Below are 25217 nucleotides of genomic sequence, written 5' to 3'. Positions count from 1 at the left end.
GAGAATCTCACTTTTTTTGTACTCCAGAAAATATAGCATACACATCTCAGGGCTTAATTTGTATAGTGTTTCATTTGTATATAAAAAGTAGTGCCCCCCCCCCCCCCCCCCCCCCCGGATTTTGATCAGAGTACGGTCCTGCTGTCCTTGCGTTAATAAAATGATGTACACGCGTAATATCATTGTCTCCTACCGCCTCGTCTACTTAACGCTCATATAGACTGGATGCGGTCCGGCTGAAACACAACAAACCCCAAAACAAATTGAAATATACTCTTCAAAAGAAGAAACGCAAAACCACATTGTCGTAACATTTGGAGAATTGATTTAATTATTGAATGGTGAGTCCGATAATTACCAAATGTTGCAGGATTGTTCACAATTCACTCTAGTCCATTGTGAGTAAGTGATAGGACACACCACCAAGGTCAAGGTCATCTGGAGTCAATACCGGGTGTGGCCTCCGCGTGTGTTGACAACTGCCTGGCACCGCCTGCCCATTGAAGCAACCAGAGTACGGATGACGTCCCGGGGGATGGTGGCCCACTCGGCCTGCAAGGCTGCTGCCAGCTCGGGCAGGGTCTGGGGCTGTGGTTGTCGCTGTCGGAGGCGTCGGTCCAACTCGTCCCATAGATGCTCAATTGGGTTCAAATCCGGTGATATCGATGGCCAAGGAAGGACATTAATGTTGTTGTTCTGTAGGAAAGCCGTTGTGAGACGTGCTGTGTGAGGCCTGGCGTTGTCATGCTGGAACACTGCGTTGGCGTTGGCCATAACTGGAACGATGTGTGGCCGGAGGATCTGGTCAATGTAGCCTGTGCATTCAGGTTGCCCTGCACGTGGACCAGGTCAGTTCTGCCAGTGTGTGAGATGGCTGCCCACACCATGACACTACCCCCGCCGAATCTGTCCACTTCCTGCACGCAGTTTGCCGCATAACGTTCACCACGACGCCTATACACGCGACATCTTCCATCATGACGTCGGAGCAGAAATCGGGACTCGTCACTGAACCACACCTGTCTCCATCGCAGTTGAGGCCATTGTCGATGAATCTGGCACCACTGCAGTCGGAGTCGACGGTGTTGTGGTGTTAAGATGACACCTCGAACTGGACGTCTGGCACGAATTCCTACCTCACGTAGGCGGTGCCATACGGTCTGGTCGGATATCCTGCGCAAACCTGGTATTGCTGCGGCTGTGGAGGTGGCAGTAGTCAATCGTTCCCGAAGGTGGCGTACCCGGATGTAGCGGTCCTGCCCGGGGGTAGTGACCCGTGGTCGACCGGATCTAGGGAGGTCACGTGTTGATCCATGTTGCTGGTAACGGTCCCACAGTCTGGAGATGGTGCTTGGGGACACATGGAATGCCCTGGCAACGGTCGTTCTGGATTCGCCTGCGTCTAGTCGGCCGATGGCATTGTTTCTCTGCGGTTCACTGAGACGTGGCATGTCCTGGATTGTCAACTGTCGGCCAGATACAGAGGCCAGGCAAGCGAACACCCTGCACTTTTATACTGTCGGTGTTCATGTTGCACGTGCAGACAACGCACGTGCAGTGGTGACTTGGTTTGCACGTGGCTGCGTTTTTGCGAATATTCACATTTTGGAACTTTATTGTACAGTAGCTGCGTTTTATCGAATGTAACCGTGGGAATGTGTTTGGGACATGCAATGACCTTATATTCACAAAGCATGAACCGGTAGGAAACATAAAATCGGAGTTATAACCCATTTGTACCCTTTTGCGTTTCTTTTTTTGAAGAGTATACATTAATTTGTGTCTAAACTGGATGCGTAATATGTGTGCGTATGCAAAATACCAGCCACTAACCACAATGAAATTATCATATATGTTGTATATGCCCAAAACGCAAGCCGCAGATGCATCAGTCGCAACAGTCGGACCGCACGCACGCACCTCATCCGCATCAACACATTGTATTTACGGTTATATGGCGTCAGACATATGGTTAAGGACCACATAGATATTGAGAGAAGAAACTCGCTGTCGCCACTTCATGGGCTACTCTTTTCGATTAGCAGCAAGGGTTCTTTATATGCACCATCCCACAGACATGGTAGTACATACCACGGCCTTTGATAAACCAGTCGTGGTGCCTTGGCTGGAGCGAGGAATAGACCAATGGGCCCACCGACGAGGATCGATCCACACCGACCGCGCATCGAGCGAGCGCTGTACCACTGTGCTACGTCCCGCCCCTCTGTATGAGCAATTTACACATTACTCTTGGTCTTGAACAAATTACACATATATACTGTTTCAAATACAACATGTGTTGTGTATGACTTTAAACCACTACTAACACGGCTGACTCGGGTCCACACAGGTGCCCTGTACATCGACGGGACGTCAGGGGCGGACAAGTTCGACGACGGAATCCCACCGGGCCAGATGCACGTGTACAACTGGACGATCCCCGAGTCGTTCGCGCCCACCAAAGACGACGAGAACTGCCTGGCGTGGCCGTACCACTCTCACCGCGCCTCGGAACGGGACGTCGCCACAGGACTGGTGGGCATGCTGTTCGTCTGTCGGAGAGGTGAGTCAAAGCAGCAACCTCTTTGTATGTTACCTCTTCATATTACATACCATGTATATAGCATAGTTATGTCACAGATTGCTGAAACACACACAAACAAGCCTGGGGTGAGGAAATCAGGGGAAGGGGGATCTATGCCCCCTAAAATAATTTAAGTGCCCCTTTTTTAAACATTTTGTTTACAATGTTTTAAAGTACCCTTTCAGAGTGTTGGTCTTTGTGCCTTATTGCCCTTGGTCTCCACTTGAAAATATTTTCACACAAACAGACAAAAACACATATATACGGACACACACACACATGAACGTATACATACATGCTCTGTCAGTCTGTCTTTCTGACGGTATGTCTCCATCTCTCCGTTTTCTTCAATACTGTTGAACTTTTAAAGGAATTCTTGTCGTTAAACACTAATTAATTAATTCAATTATTTTAATTTAACTTCTGAATTTTTAGATTGATTTAGTAATCACTTCATCCATCTACTTACCTTTGTTTAACGCCCAACAGCAAAATTAAATTGACTGACCCCAGAAGACAAATATAGTAGTGCTAGGGTTGAGGCCCTGCTAGCAGATGTCTTCTTTGTATTCTGGGGTGTTGTTAAACATTTGATTGATCGATTCTTTGGTTTAAAGGCATTCTGAACGACGATGGGACGAGGAAGGACATAGACCGAGAGATCGTCCTCTACCTCGATGAAATAGCAGAAACCGCCAGCTTTGTCTTCGAGCAGAACCTAAAGCGGTGCGGCAACCCCGGCAAGTGCAAGTACCTCTTTGAAACGAAAGACCCAGACTTCTTCACCAGCAACAGGATGTTCAACATTAACGGCTACGTGTTCGGAAATCTGCCCCGCTTCGAAGTCTACGAGAAGGAGAGTGTCGCGATACACTTGTTTTCCTTGTACGAAGACATCACCAATTTCTACATCAGCGGACAGACGTTGAAGTTCAGAAATCATAGGTTGGTAGTGGTTCAAATTCCGAAAAGAGCTCGCATAAAGCACGAGTTTCAATTGCTATAAATAAAGTTGTACACACACTGAGGTGAAGGGCCAGTCATTAGAATAAATGAATGTATCAAATACGTTAGGCCGATGCGAACAGAAAAAAACACCCCAAAACAATTTCATCCTTTCTGCCCCGCCTGTAGGAGGACACTGCCACTCTCCCAGGACTGGCTTGGCAGAATGAAGTCTGTTTGCAACTTACCAAACATCTTGCTAAGCTGAAAAGATATATAGGTTAATGTTATGTTTAAAACCAGTGGAAAGCACACCAACTCGGAGACATGAGGCAATTGCGAAGCAGACTTGGCAGCAGAATCCGCCTTTTCATTGCCCCTGATGCCAGTATGGCTGGGCACTCAACAACAAAATAATGTCTTTATTGGCAAATGATAATATGAGACACTTTTGTATCAACGTCCCAATTAAGGGATGTTTCATCTTCATCTTTGAAGACCCAAAAGTAAGTGTAAAATGAATGAATGAATGAATGAATGAATGAATGAATAAATAATAAATGAATGAATAAATGATCGAACGAACGAATGAATGATGAATGAAAGAAATGATTATCATCATTACTCAAAATCTGATCTTTGTGACACGTTTAAGTTTGTTTTCATAAACTAACATCAACAAAGTTGAATCTGAATGTTTTGTCAATTTATGCTCATAGAAAGAGTTCCATCAACTACATGGTCGGGTCAAGTCTCACTGTGACGCTGATAGCTGAGAACCCAGGCACCTATCTCATGTCCAGCATGATCACACCCAGACATAAAGGTCAGTAATAGGGTCTTCACGAGTACTGAGTTCTCGGGCACGGGCTGAGTCTAGCAAGACTCGAGTTCGTTCACAGGACTCGAGTACCCGTGCAATGAAGAGCGCTCTGATTTAATTATATTTTCTTCCTCATTTGTTGCCATATGCTTGCCTTCGGTTACATTATAGGGCTACGAAACAGGAAGGGAAAACAAAAGTCGAATGTGTGGAATGCAATACAATGGCATCATTTAGCATCCATGTTCAACGCTGGAATTGAGATGCATAATGCTAATTTACTTTATTCCTTAGTCTCATCGTCTAGTGTAAGTGTCGAGTACTCGGGTCCGGGTCGAGTTTGACCCTCTCGTACTCGAGTCCAATATTTTGGACTCGGTGTAGATCCTAGTTAGTATGTGTGCAGTCTCGTCACTGACAATTAAGGTCAAGGTCATACTGGCATTGCATGCTATCATGTATATCTACAGAAAGTACAGCGCTCCTAAATCTTTACTAGACATTGAAGAGAAACATTCAATCTACATGGATGCTGGACTTCTCTTTCCTTTTGGGGCGGGACGTAGCCCAGTGGTAAAGGGTTCGCTTGATGCGCGGTCGGTCTAGGATCGATCCCCGTCGGTGGACCCATTGGGCTATTTCTTGTTCCAGCCAGTACTCCACAACTGGTGTAACAAAGGCCGTGGTATGTACTATCCTGTCTGTGGGATAGTGCATACATGTGTATAAAAGATCCCTTGCTGCTAATCGAAAAGAGTAGCCCATGAAGTGGCGACAGCGGGTTTCCTCTCTCTCTCTCTCAATATCTTTGTGGTCCTTAACCATATGTCTGACGCCAAATAACCGTAAATAAAATGTGTTGAATAAAACATTTCCTTCTATTTCCTTTTTTCCAAGTGGATAGAGAGTATATAACAAACCTAGTTTCCATAAAATCTGTGATATGTCGCAGATCATCACAGCGAATGACAGTGTTGTTAGGAACGTGATCACAGACGGATTGGTAACGTTGAAATGTACAGGAACATGGTATTTGCGTCTGGTTACATATTTTCGAAGCTGTCTTAGCGCTACGAAATCGTAAAACCATCGTAGGATATGACCGGCCTCGGTGGCGTCGTGGCAGGCCATCGGTCTACAGGCTGGTAGGTACTGGGTTCGAATCCCAGTCGAGGCATGGGATTTTTAATCCAGATACCGACTCCAAACCCTGAGTGAGTGCTCCACAAGGCTCAATGGGTAGGTGTAAACCACTTGCACCGACCAGTGATCCATAACTGGTTCAACAAAGGCCATGGTTTGTGCTATCCTGCCTGTGGGAAGCGCAAATAAAAGATCCCTTGCTGCCAATCGGAAGAGTAGCCCATGTAGTGGCGACAGCGGGTTTCCTCTCTGCGTGGTCCTTAACCATATGTCTGACGCCATATAACCGTAATTAAAATGTGTTGAGTGCGTCGTTAAATAAAACATTTCTTTCTTTCTTTCGTAGGATATGACGTCACTATGGCGTCCACAATGCTTTTTTTTTCTTTGCTTTTTTTGTTATTTCATATACCAGATACCTGTTTCTTATTTGAATTCCTTTCCATTTCTTCCCTATTTGGCAGTTCCTTGAATCTTTCAACTTATTTTGCTATAGGTACCCACATACATATCCCAGTCCTCGTCTCTCCAACCACTACATGTCGCACGCCTATCATTTCTCATCTTTTTTTTATGTGGGCTTAGTCTGACCGCTTCGGAGAGTGTTCAGTGGTTACTTGTGGTATTAAAGGGACAGTCCTGAGTTTACAACCACTGTAAAATGTTTCCGACCAATAGAGCCTTTTCGATGACATAACATATAAATTAAATACATTTTTTTATTTAGAATATCAGTTTGCAGTCGTATACTAATGTTTGTGGCATTCAGTTTTTACTTTAATTCGTGATATTTTTTCGAAATATTTGGGAGGTAAAATCTGGTTTGGGCTGCTACAAGCATTAGGACAACATCAAACACCTTGTAAATAGAGACACTGATATTCTAAATAAGAAAATGTATTTAATTTGTATGTTACGTCATCGAAAAGGCTCTGCTGATCGGAAACATTTTACAATGGTTGTAAACTCAGGGCTGTCCCTTTAAAAAGTACCTGTCTACAGTACTTCCCTACAAGATGCGGGTGAACTTTATTAGCTACCAAAGTTGAAGATGGGTGCAGGGACGTACACAATAATATCCCATGGCCTGTTCCACGGCACTATTTAGTGAATAGTAAATCCTGGTAGTAGGATATATTACTAAGGCTGAAGACTATCTGTCAGAATGATCAAATGTTTGATAACCAGTAGCTGATGATTAATTAATTAATCTGCTATACTGGTGTAACAGCAAGGAATCGTGTATATGTACTTTCCCCACAGACGGGACAACATATACCACACCCTTTAATACAGTAGTCGTAGAGCACTGGTTGTGACGAAAAAAACCCCCACCCTATCAGAGAATGGGTCTACTGAAGGGATTCGATCCTTGGATCCAAGCACCTCAGGTTGAGTGCTCGCTTGAGGTGCTTGCATCGCAGGATCGAACCACCTCGGAGATCCATTGAACTAATTGGGTTTTTTCTCGTTCCAACCAGTGCATCACAACTGATCAAAAGCCGTGGTATGTGCTTTCCTGTCTGTGGGAAAGTGTATATAAAAGATCCCTTGTTGAAATGTAGCGGGTTTGCTCTGATGACTACAAGTCAGAATTACCAAATGTTTGACATCCAATAGCCGATGATTAATTAATCAATGTGCTCTAGTGGTGTCGTTAAACAAAACAAACTTTTTTTCTTCTAGCTGGAATGGACGCGTTCATCCACATTCTTCCCGCTCCATCTCGAACCTACTATATCGCAGCCGAGAAACGGATATGGAATTACGCACCAAGCGGACACAATCTATTTCTCGGAGGTAGCTTTTCAGATAATAATACGTAAGTCAATATAAACGTTGTATTTTTTAATGAGATTCAAATACCAAAATGCCCAATGTTCGTATATTTACTGTTACGGATACCGATAGCTAATCACAATGGGCTGAATTTACACGTGTGACGTCACCAACTACACTCAAATATGGTGACCTGCCACTATCCGTAACAGTAAGGGTGTGATTGAGAAACCTCTAATATCTAATATTTACCGTTTAGACGCATTTCCATCAATTCATAAATCTAGTTAACGTGTAATCAGGGGCGGGTTATGGGGGAGTTTCCCAGTTGCACAGAACTACCCCCCCCCCCCCGGCTAAAAAAAAAACCCCAACGCCACCACGTAGATCTAAATTGATGTCCACGTAAAATTTATAATTTCAAATTATAGACATTTACATATGTTTCGGAAACCCCCTTACCTAAAGCATAATCCGCCCCTGGTAATTACATACATCTATACTGCTTAAACATCTGCGTTTAAAGAAAAACACGCTTTGTAAATTCGGCCCAATTATGATTCTGTAACAATACTAATCGTTTGGGTTGTTTCGCAAATCGGCACTGTTAATGACTTAAAGATGGCGGCATTTTTACAAGTGTTATTTAATCCTGTTTTTTTAAAATTATATATTGGCCACGAAATTTATTACGTGTAGCAGACCTTTTGATCGTTAAGAGCGGGAAGCAAATTGGTGTGACGTCATCAACTACACTCAATCCGTAACAGTAACGGTGTGGTCGAGAAAGCTCTCTGTTTCTAATATTTTACCGTTTAAGCTCTATCCTAACTAGCCACGAGCGACACGAGCGATGCGATTAGGATACAGCTTAAGACGGCATTTCCATCAATTCGAAAATCTAGAATGTGGTATTATTTGTTGGTACATAATATCGAGTTAAGTTTTGAATTCAGTATCACTAGCGGGATAACCTACCTTTTTAAGCAGTATGCACAAAATAAAAATTAGTTTAAACTTATTTTTGTACGCCATAATTATGATTATTACCCATATGGTTAAAAATATCTTGGTACATTTAAGGATTGTCTGTTATTTCTTTTACGTTCATCGAGGTATGAACAAATCAAAATCATCCGCAAACTCTTGTGAATTGGCGAAGCCGTTCTCGTGTATGTTAAACAGACAGTACTTATAATTAAAATTTAATCATACTTGCTAATAATAAGACTAAAAGTTCACACTTTATTTTGAACTATTTTTGGTCCATAAACAATAACGCTCAATAAGACAACTTGCCCATATAAAATTACGCCGTCAGAAATGACGTTCCCTGATTTTTATATTAGCAGCAATGGATCTTTTATATGCACTTTCCCACAGACAAGAAAGCACAAAACCACGGCCATTGACCAGTTGTGGTGCACTGGTTAGAAAAAATAAAATAAAATCAGTTGAATGGATACAGCGAGGTGGTTCGATCCTGCGACGCAAGCACTTCTGGCGAGCGCTCAACCGACTGAGCTAAATTCAACCACTTGAAGGCATTTATTTTGTTTCCAGTAAAGGGAGCGACTTGCACGCCCAGGCGGACAACCGAATTGGTAGAAGCTACATAAAAGGTCTTTACATAGAATACACGGACAGTACGTTCACCCAGCGGAAGTACCGGCCATACGACGAGTACCATCTTGGATACCTGGGACCCGTCATCAGAGCGGAAGTGGGGGACACCATCAAGGTGGTCTTCAGAAACAGAGCAGACCGCCCGTACTCCATCCTACCTCACGGGGTCACCTTCACAAAGGAAAACGAAGGCTTTAAATACAAAGACCCTGATAGTAAGTGGTAATGGGTTTTTTAAAAGTATCTTTTAACCCAACCTGTTCAAGAAAGAATGACAAACACAGCTGGTATTCCCAGGCGCCGATTTAGGAGAGAACGCAATCTGATCAAAATTATCTCCACTGGTAATTTTAGTCAGATTGGAGAGAACGCAACATTGTTTTATCAGTTAATATTTTGGGTGGATTTAGAGTGAGGGGTCTTCTCTACAAACACCACTTCAATTACATAACATGAAAGTTGAATACCTTTTTCTTTCTTTGTTGTTTTAATATTGTGGTCTAACATTTCTAAAATATAAAATTTGTAACCGTGAGACACGGTTTAAATATACTAGATCAAGGTATCCAAGGCAGTATCTCAAGCCACAGACTGGGACTATTACAGATAAGTACAAATTAAAAAAGTATGTGTATATGTATATAATATACTAGCATATCAATCAAAAGTTTACTGAAATGTTATACCATATATTTATTATTATTGTTTAGCTGGTAAATACGGTGGTAAAATCGCTCAGCCTGGCCAGACCGTGACATATATTTGGAACGTGCCCGATGATACGGCCGCGCCCACTGATGACGATGCCCCGTGCCTTGTTCACACCTACCATTCGGGAGTGAACATGTTCAAGGACCTACAGACAGGACTGTTCGGTCCTATACTCATCTGCAAGAGAGGCCAAGACAAAAAGGTAGCACACAACCATTTAGTTTTGTTTAAAGAACTAATCTGAGTGTGTATTTACTGCGCGCGTGCATGAAAAGGGTTGGGCTGTCTTGCTGAAATAACCCTGCTCTGGGCGAATTTGTTTTGTATATAATTTTCGGGAAGCATGACCCAACCCAACCCAACTCTCATCTGCGCCTGTATATAGCCATTAAAATAGAGACTTAATTTCGTACTTAGCCAGGGCGGACACTGTGAATTTGACACTGAGAAAAAGAAGTTTGTTTTGTTTAACAACACCACTAAAGCACATTTATGTATTAATCATCGGCTATTGGATGTCAAACATTTGGTAATTTTGGACATATAGTCTTAGAGAGGAAACCCGCTGCATTTTTCCTATTAGTAGCAAGGGATCTTTTATATGCACCATCCCACAGACAGAATAGCACATAGCACGACCTTTGATATACCAGTCGTGGTGCACTGGCTGGAACAAGAAATAGTCCAATGGGCCCGCCGAAGGGGATCGATCGCAAACCGAACGCGCATCAAGCGAGCGCTTTATCACTGGGCTACGCTCCGCCCACTTGACACTGAGAGCAATAGCCCGAGTAGACTGATCGTAAGAGAGCAAGACGGACATTTGGACAGTTATGACGTCCTCATTACGTAATGACAGCGTCATAACTGTCCAAATGTCCGTCTTGCTCTCTTACGGTCAGAATACTCGGGTTTTGAGAGCAATTGCTCTCCTACAGTATATTGGTCACCATTGATTTGCAGGGGTAAGAAGTATCCCAGTAGTAAAGCGCTCGCTTGATGCGCTGTCGGTTTAGGATCGATCCCCCTCGGTGGGCCCAATGGGCTATTTCTCGCTCCAGCTAGTGCACCACGACTGGTACATCAAAGACCGTGGTAGGCTATGTGCTATCCTGTCTATGGAATAGTGCATATAAAAGATCCCTTGCTGCTAATCGAAAAGAGTAGCCCATGAAGTGGCGACAGCGGGTTTCCTCCCTCAATATCAGTGTGGTCCTTAACCATATGTCTGACGCCATATAACCTTAAATACAATGTGTTAAGTGTGTCGTTAAATAAAACATTTCCTTCTTCCTTCCTTTTCTTCGTTGATTTGCAAGCCATAAGCACAATATTATGAATGGCAGACCATCTAGCAGCATAAACAGCGTTATACACCTTAGAACATACAATGTATATTGATCACAGTCCTTATGTTTAGCTTGTGGGTCTTAAATAGGCAATTACTTGATCCAGCCAGTGCGCCACGATTGGTGTACCAAATGCCGTAGTATGTGCTACCCTGCCTGTGCGATGGTGCAAATAAAAGATTCTTTGCTACTAATGGAAAAATGTGTCGAAATTCCTCATTAAGACATTGAGCCGAATTTACGCAGCTGTTTAAGCATTGTAAATGTATGTAGTTACACGCGTGTAAGACAAAAACAGACTCGAAATTCGGCCATATATGTCAGAATTACCAAATGTTTGACATCAAATACAGGGGCGTAGACTGGGGGGGGGGGGAGGGTCCCGAGGGGTCAGACGACCCCCCCCCCCCCCCCCCCCCCCTGAAGCAAATTGCCCGCTTTCAGAACAAAAGCCTACAGGTTTATACATATGGAGTTTCTGGTGGTGCAAAAGCAAAATAGAAAAAGGATTCACTTAGCTCATATTCGAACGCACCCCCAAGGTCCAGATCACACTACGCCCATGCAATAGCCGATGAATAATAAATCAATGTGCTCAAGTGGTGTCGTAAAACAAACTTTTTATGTTTAGCTCTTAATGAGTACAAGTACGCACCAATAAAAAAAAGGACAATACATAGTGTTGTAGACCTAAAGTTTTATGTCGCCAATATGTCACTTACCGTAAATCCTTAAATAGAGGCCTACCTTAAATAGACGTCTGCTGTGATTAGAGGTCGGGTCTCTGGGCGTCTCGAAAGAAATAGAGGCCTGCCTTGAATAGACGCCTGCTGTGATTAGAGGGCGGGTCTCTGGGCGTCTCGAAAGAAATAGAAACCTGCCTTGAATAGACACCTGCTGTGATTAGAGGGCGGGTCTCTGGACGTCTCGAAAGAAATAGAAGCCTGCCCTGAATAGAAGCCTGCTGCGATTAGAGGGCGTGTCTCTGGGCGTCTCGAAAGAAATAGAAGCCTGCCTTGAATAGAAGCCTGCTGCGATTAGAGGGCGGGTCTATGGGCGTCTCGAAAGAAATAGAAGCCTGCCTTGAATAGAAGCCTGCTGCGATTAGAGGGCGGGTCTCTGGGCGTCTCGAAAGAAATAGAAGCCTGCCTTGAATAGACGCCTGCTGTGATTAGAGGGCGGGTCTCTGGGCGTCTCGAAAGAAATAGAAGCCTGCCTTGAATAGAAGCCTGCTGTGATTAGAGGGCGGGTCTCTGGGCGTCTCGAAAGAAATAGAAGCCTGCCTTGAATAGAAGCCTGCTGTGATTAGAGGGCGGGTCTCTGGGCGTCTCGAAAGAAATAGAAGCCTGCCTTGAATAGAAGCCTACTGTGATTAGAGGGCGGGTCTCTGGGCGTCTCGAAAGAAATAGAAGCCTGCCTTGAATAGACGCCTGCTGTGATTAGAGGGCGGGTCTCTGGGCGTCTCGAAAGAAATAGAAGCCTGCCTTGAATAGAAGCCTGCTGTGATTAGAGGGCGGGTCTCTGGGCGTCTCGAAAGAAATAGAAGCCTGCCTTGAATAGACGCCTGCTGTGATTAGAGGGCGGGTCTCTGGGCGTCTCGAAAGAAATAGAAGCCTGCCTTGAATAGAAGCCTGCTGTGATTAGAGGGCGGGTATCTGGGCGTCTCGAAAGAAATAGAAGTCTGCCTTGAATAGATAGAAGTCTGCTGAGATTAGAGGGCAGGTCTCTGGGCGTCTCGAAAGAAATAGAAGCCTGCCCTGAATAGAAGCCTGCTGCGATTAGAGGGCGGGTCTATGGGCGTCTCGAAAGAAATAGAAGCCTGCCTTGAATAGAAGCCTGCTGCGATTAGAGGGCGGGTCTATGGGCGTCTCGAAAGAAATAGAAGCCTGCCTTGAATAGAAGCCTGCTGCGATTAGAGGGCGGGTCTATGGGCGTCTCGAAAGAAATAGAAGCCTGCCTTGAATAGAAGCCTGCTGCGATTAGAGGGCGGGTCTCTGGGCGTCTCGAAAGAAATAGAAGCCTGCCTTGAATAGAAGCCTGCTGTGATTAGAGGGCGGGTCTCTGGGCGTCTCGAAAGAAATAGAAGCCTGCCTTGAATAGAAGCCTACTGTGATTAGAGGGCGGGTCTCTGGGCGTCTCGAAAGAAATAGAAGCCTGCCTTGAATAGACGCCTGCTGTGATTAGAGGGCGGGTCTCTGGGCGTCTCGAAAGAAATAGAAGCCTGCCTTGAATAGAAGCCTGCTGTGATTAGAGGGCGGGTCTCTGGGCGTCTCGAAAGAAATAGAAGCCTGCCTTGAATAGACGCCTGCTGTGATTAGAGGGCGGGTCTCTGGGCGTCTCGAAAGAAATAGAAGCCTGCCTTGAATAGAAGCCTGCTGTGATTAGAGGGCGGGTCTCTGGGCGTCTCGAAAGAAATAGAAGCCTGCCTTGAATAGAAGCCTGCTGTGATTAGAGGGCGGGTCTCTGGGCGTCTCGAAAGAAATAGAAGCCTGCCTTGAATATAAGCCTGCCGTGATTAGAGGGCGGGTCTCTGGGCGTCTCGAAAGAAATAGAAGCCTGCCTTGAATAGAAGCCTGCCGCGATTAGAGGGCGGGTCTCTGGGCGTCTCGAAAGAAATAGAAGCCTGCCTTGAATAGAAGCCTGCTGCGATTAGAGGGCGGGTCTCTGGGCGTCTCGAAAGAAATAGAAGCCTGCCTTGAATAGAAGTCTGCCTCACACAAAGGCTAGCTTCTGTTATTGTAGCTATGTCAGGTTACGTTATTGACCATGTTACACTCGTCACTTCTGTTGCATGAAAGAAAGAAAGAAATGTTTTATTTAACGACGCACTCAACACATTTTATTTACGGTTATATGGCGTCAGACATATGGTTAAGGACCACACAGATTTTGAGAGGAAACCTGCTGTCGCCACTACATGGGCTACTCTTTCCGATTAGCAGCACGGGATATTTTATTTGCGCTTCCCACAGGCAGGATAGCACAAACCATGGCCTTTGTTGAACCAGTTATGGATCACTGGTCGGTGCAAGTGGTTTACACCTACCCATTGAGCCTTACGGAGCACTCACTCAGTGTTTGGAGTCGGTATCTGGATTTAAAATCCCATGCCTCGACTGGGATCCGAACCCAGTACCTACCAGCCTGTAGACCGATGGCCTAACCACGACGCCACCGAGGCCGGTTCTGTTGCATGACGTCAAAAACTTAGGGATATGACCACATGGCGAGAACAACAGGGAAGGAGATGGATTTTGCATTTCTCTGTGAGATACTTTCCACGTGTACAAATAAGTCTGGAAGCTACTTTAGAAGATGACCTTACATCAAGACTATGTTTGCATGCCAACCCCCACCCCCGAAAAAACACCAAAAACCCCAACAAAAAACCCTGCTTTGAATAGAGTTCTGCCATGAACAGTCCGGGTCTCAGAGCGTCACGATATTAATAGAACCTTAGGCTTCTATTCGAGGATTTACGGTATTTGGATTTCGCAAAATTTTAAGCATGCTAAGGCCCAAAAAAGAAAAGAAAAAAAAAAAGAAAGAAAAAATGTCGGTCTTTGGTAAGACAAAAGTTCCAGAATTGATGCGGCAATGCGGCTTTTTTTATTATTATTTTTTTTTTTTTTAAGGATGGATTGCACAGAACAGGTGGGTATATTTAGGGTTTTTACGTCCTCCTCATCGGCCTTGGTCCATCCTCAATGGCCATGGTTCCCCCTTCTCTGCCTTTGTATCCTAAATGTTGTCCTAAACAATAGAACGGGGAGTTCTGTACAACCCACAGGTTACTTCTACAAAAATCGACGTCATACTGCGGGAAATTAAAAAAAAAAACCCAAAAAACCCCAACAACATTGACGCACGAAGGTCAAAATCGACGCGCGCGCTGACCAGAGACCAGACATTTATTTTGTTTGGCCTAACATTTTACGATTTACAATAATCAGGTCCATCCTGTTTTCAGCTCAACAAACACAGGTTCACCGCGTCTGACAGAGAGTTTTTCATCTTCTTCTTGACGAACGACGAAAACGAATCGTGGTACATCGACGAGAACATCCAACAGTTCGCGCTGGATCCTTCCAGTGTCGACAAGAACGACGAAGGCTTCATAGTATCCAACGAAATGCCCGGTAAGTCTCTCCACATTCAGAGCCACTTAGCGGAATACACCCGGGGAAGCTGAACAAAAGAATATCGGCCTCCCCCACCCAAACCCCCAATACTTGCTGCTGGTAATAACTTGGTACTTGGTGATGCGTCGACCAGAAGCGGTCAGGCCCTTTATAAGGGCCCTATGGGCAACCTAGGGAGACACCACAGCATCGTAGAGGTCTAAAATTAACGAGCTACTCTCGATTCACTAATATCAAAACCTATATTAGCTCGGCCATTTACGTTTCGACCGACCGTTCAAAATTGCGCCAAATTTCCTCAATCAAAATTGCGCACCCTTTTCTCTTTGGCATTTAACTGCTCCATTCAAATTCCATAGCACCACCACCACCACCACCCGCATGCTACCGATTTGATCGGGCTGCTGGTGCTCCCTTGCACCTGCCAGTGCAGGCGGTCCCTCCTCTCCCCTCCCCCCACCTTTCCTGTCATGGACGGAGGAGCCGGTGTGCCCACGACAGGCGTGCGCTACAACAGCTTGTTCTGAATGTGCACGTAAAACCCTATGACATGACATGACACTTAGTGAATCAGTCAAGCATCAGACATGTTTTTACATCCAGTGAAGCATTAGCATAGCCAGGGGTTTATATTGGGAGTGGGGCACCCACATTGGGGGTGTGGCAACGACACTGTTTATGTTAACAATGTATATTCAATAAATGATCCCCGTCGGTGGACCCATTGGGCTATTTCTCCTTCCAGCCAGTGCTTCACAACTGGTGTAACAAAGGCCGTGGTATGTACTATCCTGTCTGTGGGATGGAGCATATAAAATATCCCTTGCTACTAATCGAAAAGAGTAGCCTATGAAGTGGTGACAGCGGGTTTCCTCTCTCAATATCTGCGTGGTCCTGATTGGATAGTACATATTTCTATATGACTTTCATTACAATTATAACAATGTTTGCAATGGTTATATGTAAAATACAAACGGATTGTTCAAGTAAATAAATCAAAATCAGGCAAATTTGTTTATCCACCATACCTCTTTTCAAGATGTATTTTGAATGTAAAACATAACACATTTTTTTTATAATACCTCTTCTCATAACTCATAAGGTCTGGCTTGTGTACTTTTGAACATTGTTATATTATTGTTTTATTGTTGTATTCTGTCTTTATTTTTGTTACACAAGGTGAGACTTTGTCTATCTGTCCACCCCTAGTATTACGCAGTTGTTGAACAGTCCACAAGCATTAGTCCTTTAAGGACATGTGATCGTCATATGAGGTATTCTTCATAGACAAGATTGACTGTATTTAAATTTATATTCCAGCTCTCAATGGCTTCACCTGGGCAAACATGCCAGGTCTGAACATGTTCACAGGCGACCATGTCACGTGGTACACGTTTGGTCTGGGAACGTTCGACGATCTACACGTGATCAACATGTTTGGTCAAATCATGACGTATGATGGCAATCATGTGGAGTCGAAGACTATCCGACCCGGCGCCGGACTTACCCTGACATCAAGGCCTGATCGAAAAGGTATGTTACTTTTTGTCTCTGACAACAGCCACCCTCCCACTACCCCATTCTCCACAATCACCAGTGCGCCACGAGATCCATCACGGCTCACAGTATGTACTGTCCTGTACATGACAAAATGCATTTTTATTTTTTAAAAGAAGTTGTGATCCAATGCTTCTTTTCGGTAAAACCGGCCTCGGTGGCGTCGTGGTTAGGCCATCGGTATACAGGCTGGTAGGTACTGGGTTCGGATCCCAGTCGAGGCATGGGATTTTTAATCCAGATACCGACTCCAAAACCTGAGTGAGTGCACCGCAAGGCTCAATGGGTAGGTGTAAACCACTTGCACCGACCAGTGATCCATAACTGGTTCAACAAAGGCCATGGTTTATGCTATCCTGCCTGTGGGAAGCACAAATAAAAGATTCCTTGCTGCTAATCGGAAAGAGCAACAGCGGGTTTCCTCTCAAAATCTGTGTGGTCCTTAACCATATGTCTGACGCCATATAACCGTAAATAAAATGTGTTGAGTGCGTCGTTAAATAAAACATTTTTTTTTTTTTTTTCTCTGGAGCCCATTTACTCTCACAGACAATCATAGCCAGAAGGCGATTGTTTTTATTAACCTCGAACGTAAAAGTGTCCTCTGATTAAAAAATATGGTCTTGAAATATAAGATAAACTTTCATACAAATAAACACAAATATATTCATTGCAAGCTCATGAAAACGTTTTCTCTTAATTTGTTGTTGTTTGTTCTCAAAGAAGGATAACATTTTACGTTAGAGGTTAATCAATAAACGTCGACTTCTGGAAGGGATTGCCTTCAAAGGGAGACCCTAGTTTTTAAACACTACAGCATATTTTTCACTATTTCATTGTTTTATTAACCGACGCACTCAACACATTTCATTTACGGTTATATGGCGTCGGACATATGGTTAAGGACCACACAGATATTGGGAGAGAAAACCCGCTGTCGCCACTTCATGGGATACTCTTTCCAATTAGCAGCAAGGGATCTTTTATATGCACCATCCCACAGACAGAATAACACATACCACGGTGGTGCACTGGCTGAAGCGAGAAATAGCCCAATGGGCCCACCGACGGGGATCGATCCCAGACCGACCGCGCATCATTCACTATTAAAGTCGTTTATGATCACTAAAATCAAACATTACTTATATTTTATTCTTTAGATTATCCATTTCCGTAGAACCGAAGTGTTTCTGGACATCCTGGCGTTTGTAGTACCAAAAAATTGCATTTTTCATATTTTTAAAAAAGCACGTGCGTCTGAGAAGTAGCGGTTTATTGATTCGAGTTATAGTCTATTTTTAAGGATATTTCCTGTTTTAACTTCACACTCTTCTCTCATTCTGTTGTAACTTTATCCAACTGAGTTACAGGTTTGTAAATTAACTAAACTTAGTGTCCATTTTTACGGGTTAAAACTAGGCTCTGCGCCTTTAAGAGTTACTGCTACTTGTAGATAATGCGTTGCAGACTCTCCAGCGCTTGTTAGATACACACTCCTATTTCTTGCAGCCTCCTATATTCAAAGTTAAAGTTTGTTTTGGTTAACGACACCACTAGAGCACATTGATTAATTAATTATCAGCAATTGGATGTCAAACCCGCTACATGTTTTCCAATGCAGCATGGGGTCTTTTATATGCACTTTCCTACATACAGGACAACACATATCACTGCCTTTGATATACCAGTCGCGGTACACTGCAGCTGGCTAGATCGAGAAATAGTTCAATGGGCCCACCGACGGGGAACAAAGATAATGAAAGCCTCGAATTATTTTCTGGCAGAAAGCCTGGCTAAACATATTTTCATGCACTAATTAAATTAATTAATTGTGTTAGTCCAGAGATTGAATTTGGTGAGTAGATTTAAACGATGTTGATTTTTAACTGTCCATATTTATAATTCAGGTAAATGGGCTTTGGTATGCCCTTCTCACCTTGCCGACGGGATGATGGCTACATTCAGGGTGTTCCAGTCGCCGACGTTCCACAAAACGCCAAAGAAGCATGGCTCTGGCCGCACCAGGGTCTACTACATCGCCGCTGTTGAAGTAGAGTGGGAATATGCTGATCAGAAGATAGACCCTGTAGAGAACACGTCGTTACTCAACAAAACGCTGTAAGGCCATTCATTTTACGACTTTCATTTAGTAAAGTAAAGTTTGTTTTATTTAACGACGCCACTAGAGCACATTGATTTTTTATCTTATGATCGGCTATTGGACGTCAAACTTATGGTCATTCTGACACTGTTTTTAAGAGGAAACCCGCTGTCGCCACATAGGCTACTGTTTTACGACAGGAAGCAAGGGATCTTTTATTTGCGCTTCCCACAGACAGGATAGCACAAACCATGGCCTTTGTTGAACCAGTTATGGATCACTGGTCGGTGCAAGTGGTTTACAACTACCTATGCCTCGACTGGGATCCGAACTCAGTACCTACCAGCCTGTAGACCGATGGCCTAACCACGACGCCACCGAGGCCGGTACTTTCATTTAGAGCGGGGCCGTGGAAGCTGGAGGGAGTTAGGAGATGGGGAAATGCTCTCATCACCTTACCTTTTTTTTGTTTTTGACTCGCCCACCTTGTAAATTGATTGTAAAAATATGATTTACAAAAGAAATAAAATAGGAGAAATATAGAAGATTAGACAAGATTTAACCATGAGACCCAAGAGACTTTACCTTTTGTCTTTTAAGGTGAGGAGTCTTGTATATCAAAACCACTGAACTATATCACATTTATGTTACTCCCCTCTCCCCAAACTACAAATCCTACATAAGCACCTGAGAATTGTTTTTTCAGACCTGGTTATATATTTGTGAAGGACAACGACAAGTTCATCGGATCTAAGTACTTGAAGGCTGTGTACCGAGAATACACGGACTACACGTTCACCAAGCAGGTCGAAAGAGGCCCCGAGGAGGAGCATCTCGGCATCCTGGGTCCCATCATCAGAGGCGAAGTGGGCGACAACATACACGTCATCTTCAAGAATATGGCTTCCCGGCCCTACTCCATCCACCCTCAGGGTCTCTTCTACAGCAAGGGCAACGAAGGCGCTGAATACAAAGACTGGACTTACCCTTCCAGAGGTGACCGAGTCCCCCCAGGACAGTTACACCTCTACTCCTGGCACGTCTCCCCAGAGTCTGCACCAGGCCCCAAGGATCCCAACTGCATCTCATGGATCTACTATTCAGCCACGGATCTCGTCAAAGACGCTCAGTCCGGACTGATCGGACCTATCATCACCTGCAGAAAGGGCATTCTCGACTCCAAGAACAAGAGGACGGACGTCGACAGAGAATTCGCGGTTATGTTCGTCATCATGAACGAAAACGACAGCTGGTATCTCGACCGGAACATAAAGAAATTTGCACCCAATCGGGTAGACCACGATAAGCAGTTCCACAAGAGCAACTTGATGTTTTCAGTCAATGGAAAAATTTTCGCAAATATAAAAGGTAAGCCACACACACACACACACACACACACACACACACACACACACACACACACACACACACACACACACACACGCACAGATATAGATATATATGTGTGTATATATATATATATATATATATATATATATATGTGTGTGTGTGTGTGTGTGTGTGTGTGTGTGTGTGTGTGTGTAACATATGTATCTAGTAAAAGTTGGTGCTTTAGGTTCTAATAGACCAAATCAATTCATATTGCCCAAAATGTTAACATTTACTAATAAAACTGATCTAAGCAGCGTATCAACACACCCAGGAAGTACAGCAATAAAAAGTGTGGCACCTCACATCTAATCTACCTGCAAAAGAAAATGGGGGGGGGGGGGGGGGGGGGGGGGGGGTCATATACCATTTAAGAGATTTAATTAATGTTTTTATTATCAATCGTCATTTTTGCTGAAAATTGCAGTTCCATTTTTGGGGTACCCTGCATTAGTTTCAACCTCTGGTATATACTGCTTAACAACTGCATAAGCAATAAACGTGTATTCAATGTTACATATCACTACTAATCACAGCCACAGCTGTTTTTACTCCGTAAACATTTGACGGTACACCTCAAACTTTGACACGGAACTCTCTTCTTTGGTACCATGCAACCTTTAGATATGCTGCCTCAAACTTGATAATTCTCAGTGAACTAGCTTTGTGACGAATTGCTACTTTAGTCCAGAATAAAATTTTAATTTTTACCTCAAGGTTGATACCTTTCAAAGAATTAGGTTTGTGACAGATAACTAATTTAGTCCAGAAGAAACCAAATCATAAGCGTACGAGACAGGGGATGGGAGCAATTGCCTCCTCACCCCCCCCCCCCCCCCCCCCCAGGGCTGGAGCAAATCCTCAAATTCGGGCACAAGGGAGAGACATTCGGGCAAAATGAGCCATGTATTTCCATCATTCTACCCACAATATTAGTTGTAATCCATGTAGTGATTCATTTGCAGCCCAAAATAGCCGTTTGGCATGAAGAAGAAGAAGGAAGAAGGAAATGTTTTATTTAATGACACACTCAGCACATTTTGTTTACGATTATATGGCGTCTGATCCGTTTGGCAGGAATGCTAATGTGAATAAAAGTATTGCTATCCAGATTCGGGCATTTTCAATTTGGGCAAACATCAGCCTGCCCCACCTACAAAAATGGGAGCTCGTACGACTATAAACAGAATTTAATTTTCCGGTGTGTGTGTGTGTGTGTGTGTGTCTGTGTGTGTGTATGCGTGTCTCTGTGTGTGTGTGTATGTGTGTCTGTGTATTTGTGTATGTATGTGTGTGTCTGTGCGTCTGTCTGTGTGTGTGTGTGTCTGTGTATGTGTGTGCGTCTGTGTGTGTGTCTTTGTACCTTTAACTGACGTTTGTGTTTTCTCTCTCACGTGACTAGGACTGGTGATGCAGCAAGATGATGTGGTAGACTGGCACCTGTTCGGCTGGGGAACGTACAAAGATGTTCACCCTATACATTTCCACGGCCAGACGATGGTGCTGCACACCGACAAGAACCACCGCGTTGACGTCATAGAGCTGGCGCCGACCGTGTCGGAAACACTGCAGATGTTGGCCGACAACCCCGGCACGTGGATCATCCACTGCCACGACGGCCGACACATCGCCAACGGCATGCAGGCAGTTTTCACCATTCTGAAGAAACATTAAGTGATAAAAAAAAACCTTCAGGAGATTATTGAATACCTTGTTATTTTTCAATCGCAGCAATATTTTTAACAGTATTCATTGGTTTAAAAAGGGCACTTGCATTATTAAACAAGAGACCTATCGGCCTATAGAGCTCTGCTATTTAATTTTCAATTTTGTCAGTAAAATAATTGTAATATATTTCTGTTAGTTTAATGAGATGTTCCCAGAGGTTCATTGTACCAAGTTTCAGAACAATCCAATCGAAACTCTAAGAAGATAGACTTCAAATTAAAAGTTGATGGACAAACGCCGGACAGACACCAGACAAAACACTATTATAATAAAAATTCAATATTTACTAAATATATCTCTATTAGTTTATGAAAACTGCTTCAGAGAATCGTAGTACCGAGTTTCAGAACTACCTGATCAAAACTTTAGGAGAATTCAAATTAAAAACCTTTTTATTTTTATTATTTGTTTTTTGTTTATCCCACTGCCACCTTTCTTTTTACTCCTTTGATTCCATCTCATTTCTTCCCGATCTGGCAAATCTTCCTATCTTTCAACTTCTTTCGCTGTCCACCCTCCACATCCCAGTCCTGAACTCTAACCACGGTAGGCGCTTGTCTCTTGTGGCTATCCATGCCACACACCTGTCATTCCCCCATCAGCGTTTGGCTGTGGGCTTAGTTTGACCACTTCGGAGAGTGTCCAGCAGTTACTTCTGGCATTGTTAAGAGGCACTTGTAACCACCTACTATGCACCCCTACTACCGGCCGTCTTTAGTTAGTGCCGTGGGTCAGGCCAGCTTTATTAGCAGCAGAGAACGAGAATGCCAAGTGGGTGCAGGGAAGTACACAGAGACTGCACCCGTGGAAGAAGTTGAGACAGGTGGGCGATAGTGTGGACAGCTCAGAAGAATTGGAGTTGGATGAAACTGACAGAAAGGGTCGAAACTGATTAAAATCGTGGGAGAAATTGGAAAGTTTTTTTGTTTTTTTTAATACATGTATTAAGATAATTAGAATGGTAGGCAGAGGGTGATAAATGAGAAAGTTGAGAATGAAAATGTGAGCCAGCTTTGACGGAAATCGAACCACTGTCGTCAGCTTGAGTATCCGGCAACTTATCCAACTGACCACGGAGCTCACTAAATTAAAAACAACATTGATAAAAATTAAAAAATTAAAAAATATCACTCAATTAGTTTGTGGAGGGTGCCCCAGAGGCTCATTATACAAAATTTCAGAACAATTCAATCAAAAATGTAGGAGAAAACAGACTTCAAAGGAAAGGTTGAAGGACGAACATCATGGAAAATGTGAATGTCTGTCTTCTAGACGCTCTGAGGCCATTTCGCGATAAGACGCATCATCGACTAAAACATATCTCAAATGCAATACCCTATTTTGACCTTGTACTTGCCTTTTCATCTTTTTGGTGAAGTCTGTATATTTCAACTATGGACTTGGGGGCCTAATTCACAAAGGTCTCTTAGGCTCTGCTAGACAACAAAGCATTCTCTTTGTAAGTCTTTTAGCATTGCACTGCGAGATCGCAAAGTTGCGAGAGTTTAGTGAATTATACCCCTGATGTGTGTACGGGCAGGGTTTAGCCCAGTCGGTTGAGTGCTTGCTTGAGGCGCTTGCGTCGCAGGATCGAACCACCTCGGTGGATCCATTCAGCTGATTCAAGTTTTTCTCGTTCCAACCAGTACACCACGACTGCACAAAGGCCATGGTATGTGCTTTCCTGTCTGTGAGAAAGTGCATATAAAAGATCCCTTGCTGCATTAAGAAAAATGTAGCGGGTTTCCTCCGATGACTACGAGTCATAATTGCCATGTTTGACATCCAGTAGCCGATGTTTAATTAATCAATGTGCTCTAGTGGTGTCGTTAAACAAAACATGTAGGTTGTGCTCAAAACGGGTGCCACTAGTGTGGCAGGATTCGCCAATACATATCACTGTTTACAATGATTCATGATTGCATAATATTCCTTTGAACTCTATCCTGTGCAAGTTTGCGTTTTCTAAGCTAGTCTTGGGAGTGGCAGTCCTCCTACAGGACAAGCACGACCATGGACGCAAACACAGACTTTTCAAAACATAATTTCGATTGCTTTGTGCAGAAATTTTGATTATGATCATGGAATACTGTTTTGTCACACTGATTCACAAACTAATAGAGAGAGATTTTGGAAATTTAGAATTTTTGAATTTTTAAAAAGCATAATATGTAATTTTAAATAGAAATTTAACCTTGAAAGTTAAAATTTTGTTTATCTTATAGAGTTTTCATTGAATGGTTCTGAAACTGGGGTACAATGATTCTCTTAGGCAGTGTTCATAAACTAATAGAGATATATTTTGAAATTAATTCTTTGTTTAATTTAAATAAAAATCTAGCATTAGGTGGTCTTTACAAATTACTTAATTATCTACTACTGACCAAAAAAAAAAAAAAAAAAAAGAGAGAGAAGAAAATTAACTTCTATAAGCCGATAGGCCTCTTTTAAAAAAACAACCCCATCCAAAACATCTCTCTATTAGTTTGTGGAGAGTTCCCCATAAGAACAATTTAATCAAAACTAGAAAAAAAAAGACTTCAAAGAGAAGGTTAAGGGATGGACGCCAGACAAATCGGCATTAGAAAAGCTAAACCGACGAACGTCATAGCGCAGATAGTAAGTCACAAAGTGACAATATTCCCCCAAAACACTAAGCCTACCAAGCTATGGTGAATAAATTAATTGTATAGATTTGAGTTTTCGGGACTATTCGAAGATGGTATCCCTGCAGGATCACATTGGATCGTCACTAAAGGCCTCCACGATTCCAAAATATTGACCCAGACCCGGTGTAATAGGTTCAAATTACCCCCCGGGTAATTTGAAAATAAGTTCAAAGTACCCCCGTAGTTTCAAATTACCCCACCCAACAACCAGTAAATTTTCACAAATAGGGTATATTTTTTACATCGAAACGTTGATATATATATTAAGTATTCCTATAAAATATGAAAATTCGTATTACACGAACACATATTTTTCATAAAAAGTATGGAAACCTAGAGTGGATATCAGAATTTATGTTTAAGCAAATATTCCGAGAATACAAACCAAAATGTGACATCTTACATTGTACACGATGAGTGATAGATGTGGTAGATGTGATGGATGGATGTGGTCGATGGATGTGGTGAATGGATGTGATCAGGCTACCCCCGGGGGGTCGTTCGAAACTAAGGGGGGTAGCTTGAAACTAGGTTCAAACTACCCCGGGGGTAATCTGAACCTAGGTTAAAACAACCCCCGGTAATCTGAAACTAGGTTCAAACAACCCCCGGTAATCTGAAACTAGGTTACGGGAGGAATTTGAAACTGGGACACCGGGTACCCGCCACTT

General features: G+C 43.4%; 1 protein-coding gene across 1 annotated transcript in view; it reads left to right on the top strand.

The window, feature by feature from the left end:
* Window positions 1-22276, top strand: part of LOC121378132 (hephaestin-like protein) — a 26544-nt gene extending 4268 nt beyond the window's left edge. Inside the window, exons 4-14 of the mRNA XM_041506237.1 lie at window positions 2351-2563; window positions 3202-3529; window positions 4249-4355; window positions 7182-7317; window positions 8838-9115; window positions 9611-9813; window positions 14931-15099; window positions 16423-16635; window positions 18567-18777; window positions 19467-20128; window positions 21552-22276. Coding sequence (XP_041362171.1) covers window positions 2351-2563; window positions 3202-3529; window positions 4249-4355; window positions 7182-7317; window positions 8838-9115; window positions 9611-9813; window positions 14931-15099; window positions 16423-16635; window positions 18567-18777; window positions 19467-20128; window positions 21552-21823 — 2792 coding nt within the window. The 3' untranslated portion in view covers window positions 21824-22276. The remainder of the gene's footprint in view (window positions 1-2350; window positions 2564-3201; window positions 3530-4248; window positions 4356-7181; window positions 7318-8837; window positions 9116-9610; window positions 9814-14930; window positions 15100-16422; window positions 16636-18566; window positions 18778-19466; window positions 20129-21551) is intronic.
* Window positions 22277-25217: the final 2941 nt, after the last annotated feature.

Source organism: Gigantopelta aegis, chromosome 2, assembly GCF_016097555.1.
Source record: "Gigantopelta aegis isolate Gae_Host chromosome 2, Gae_host_genome, whole genome shotgun sequence".
Lineage (NCBI taxonomy): Eukaryota > Metazoa > Mollusca > Gastropoda > Neomphalida > Peltospiridae > Gigantopelta > Gigantopelta aegis.
This window is presented reverse-complemented; position numbering and strand designations above follow the sequence as displayed.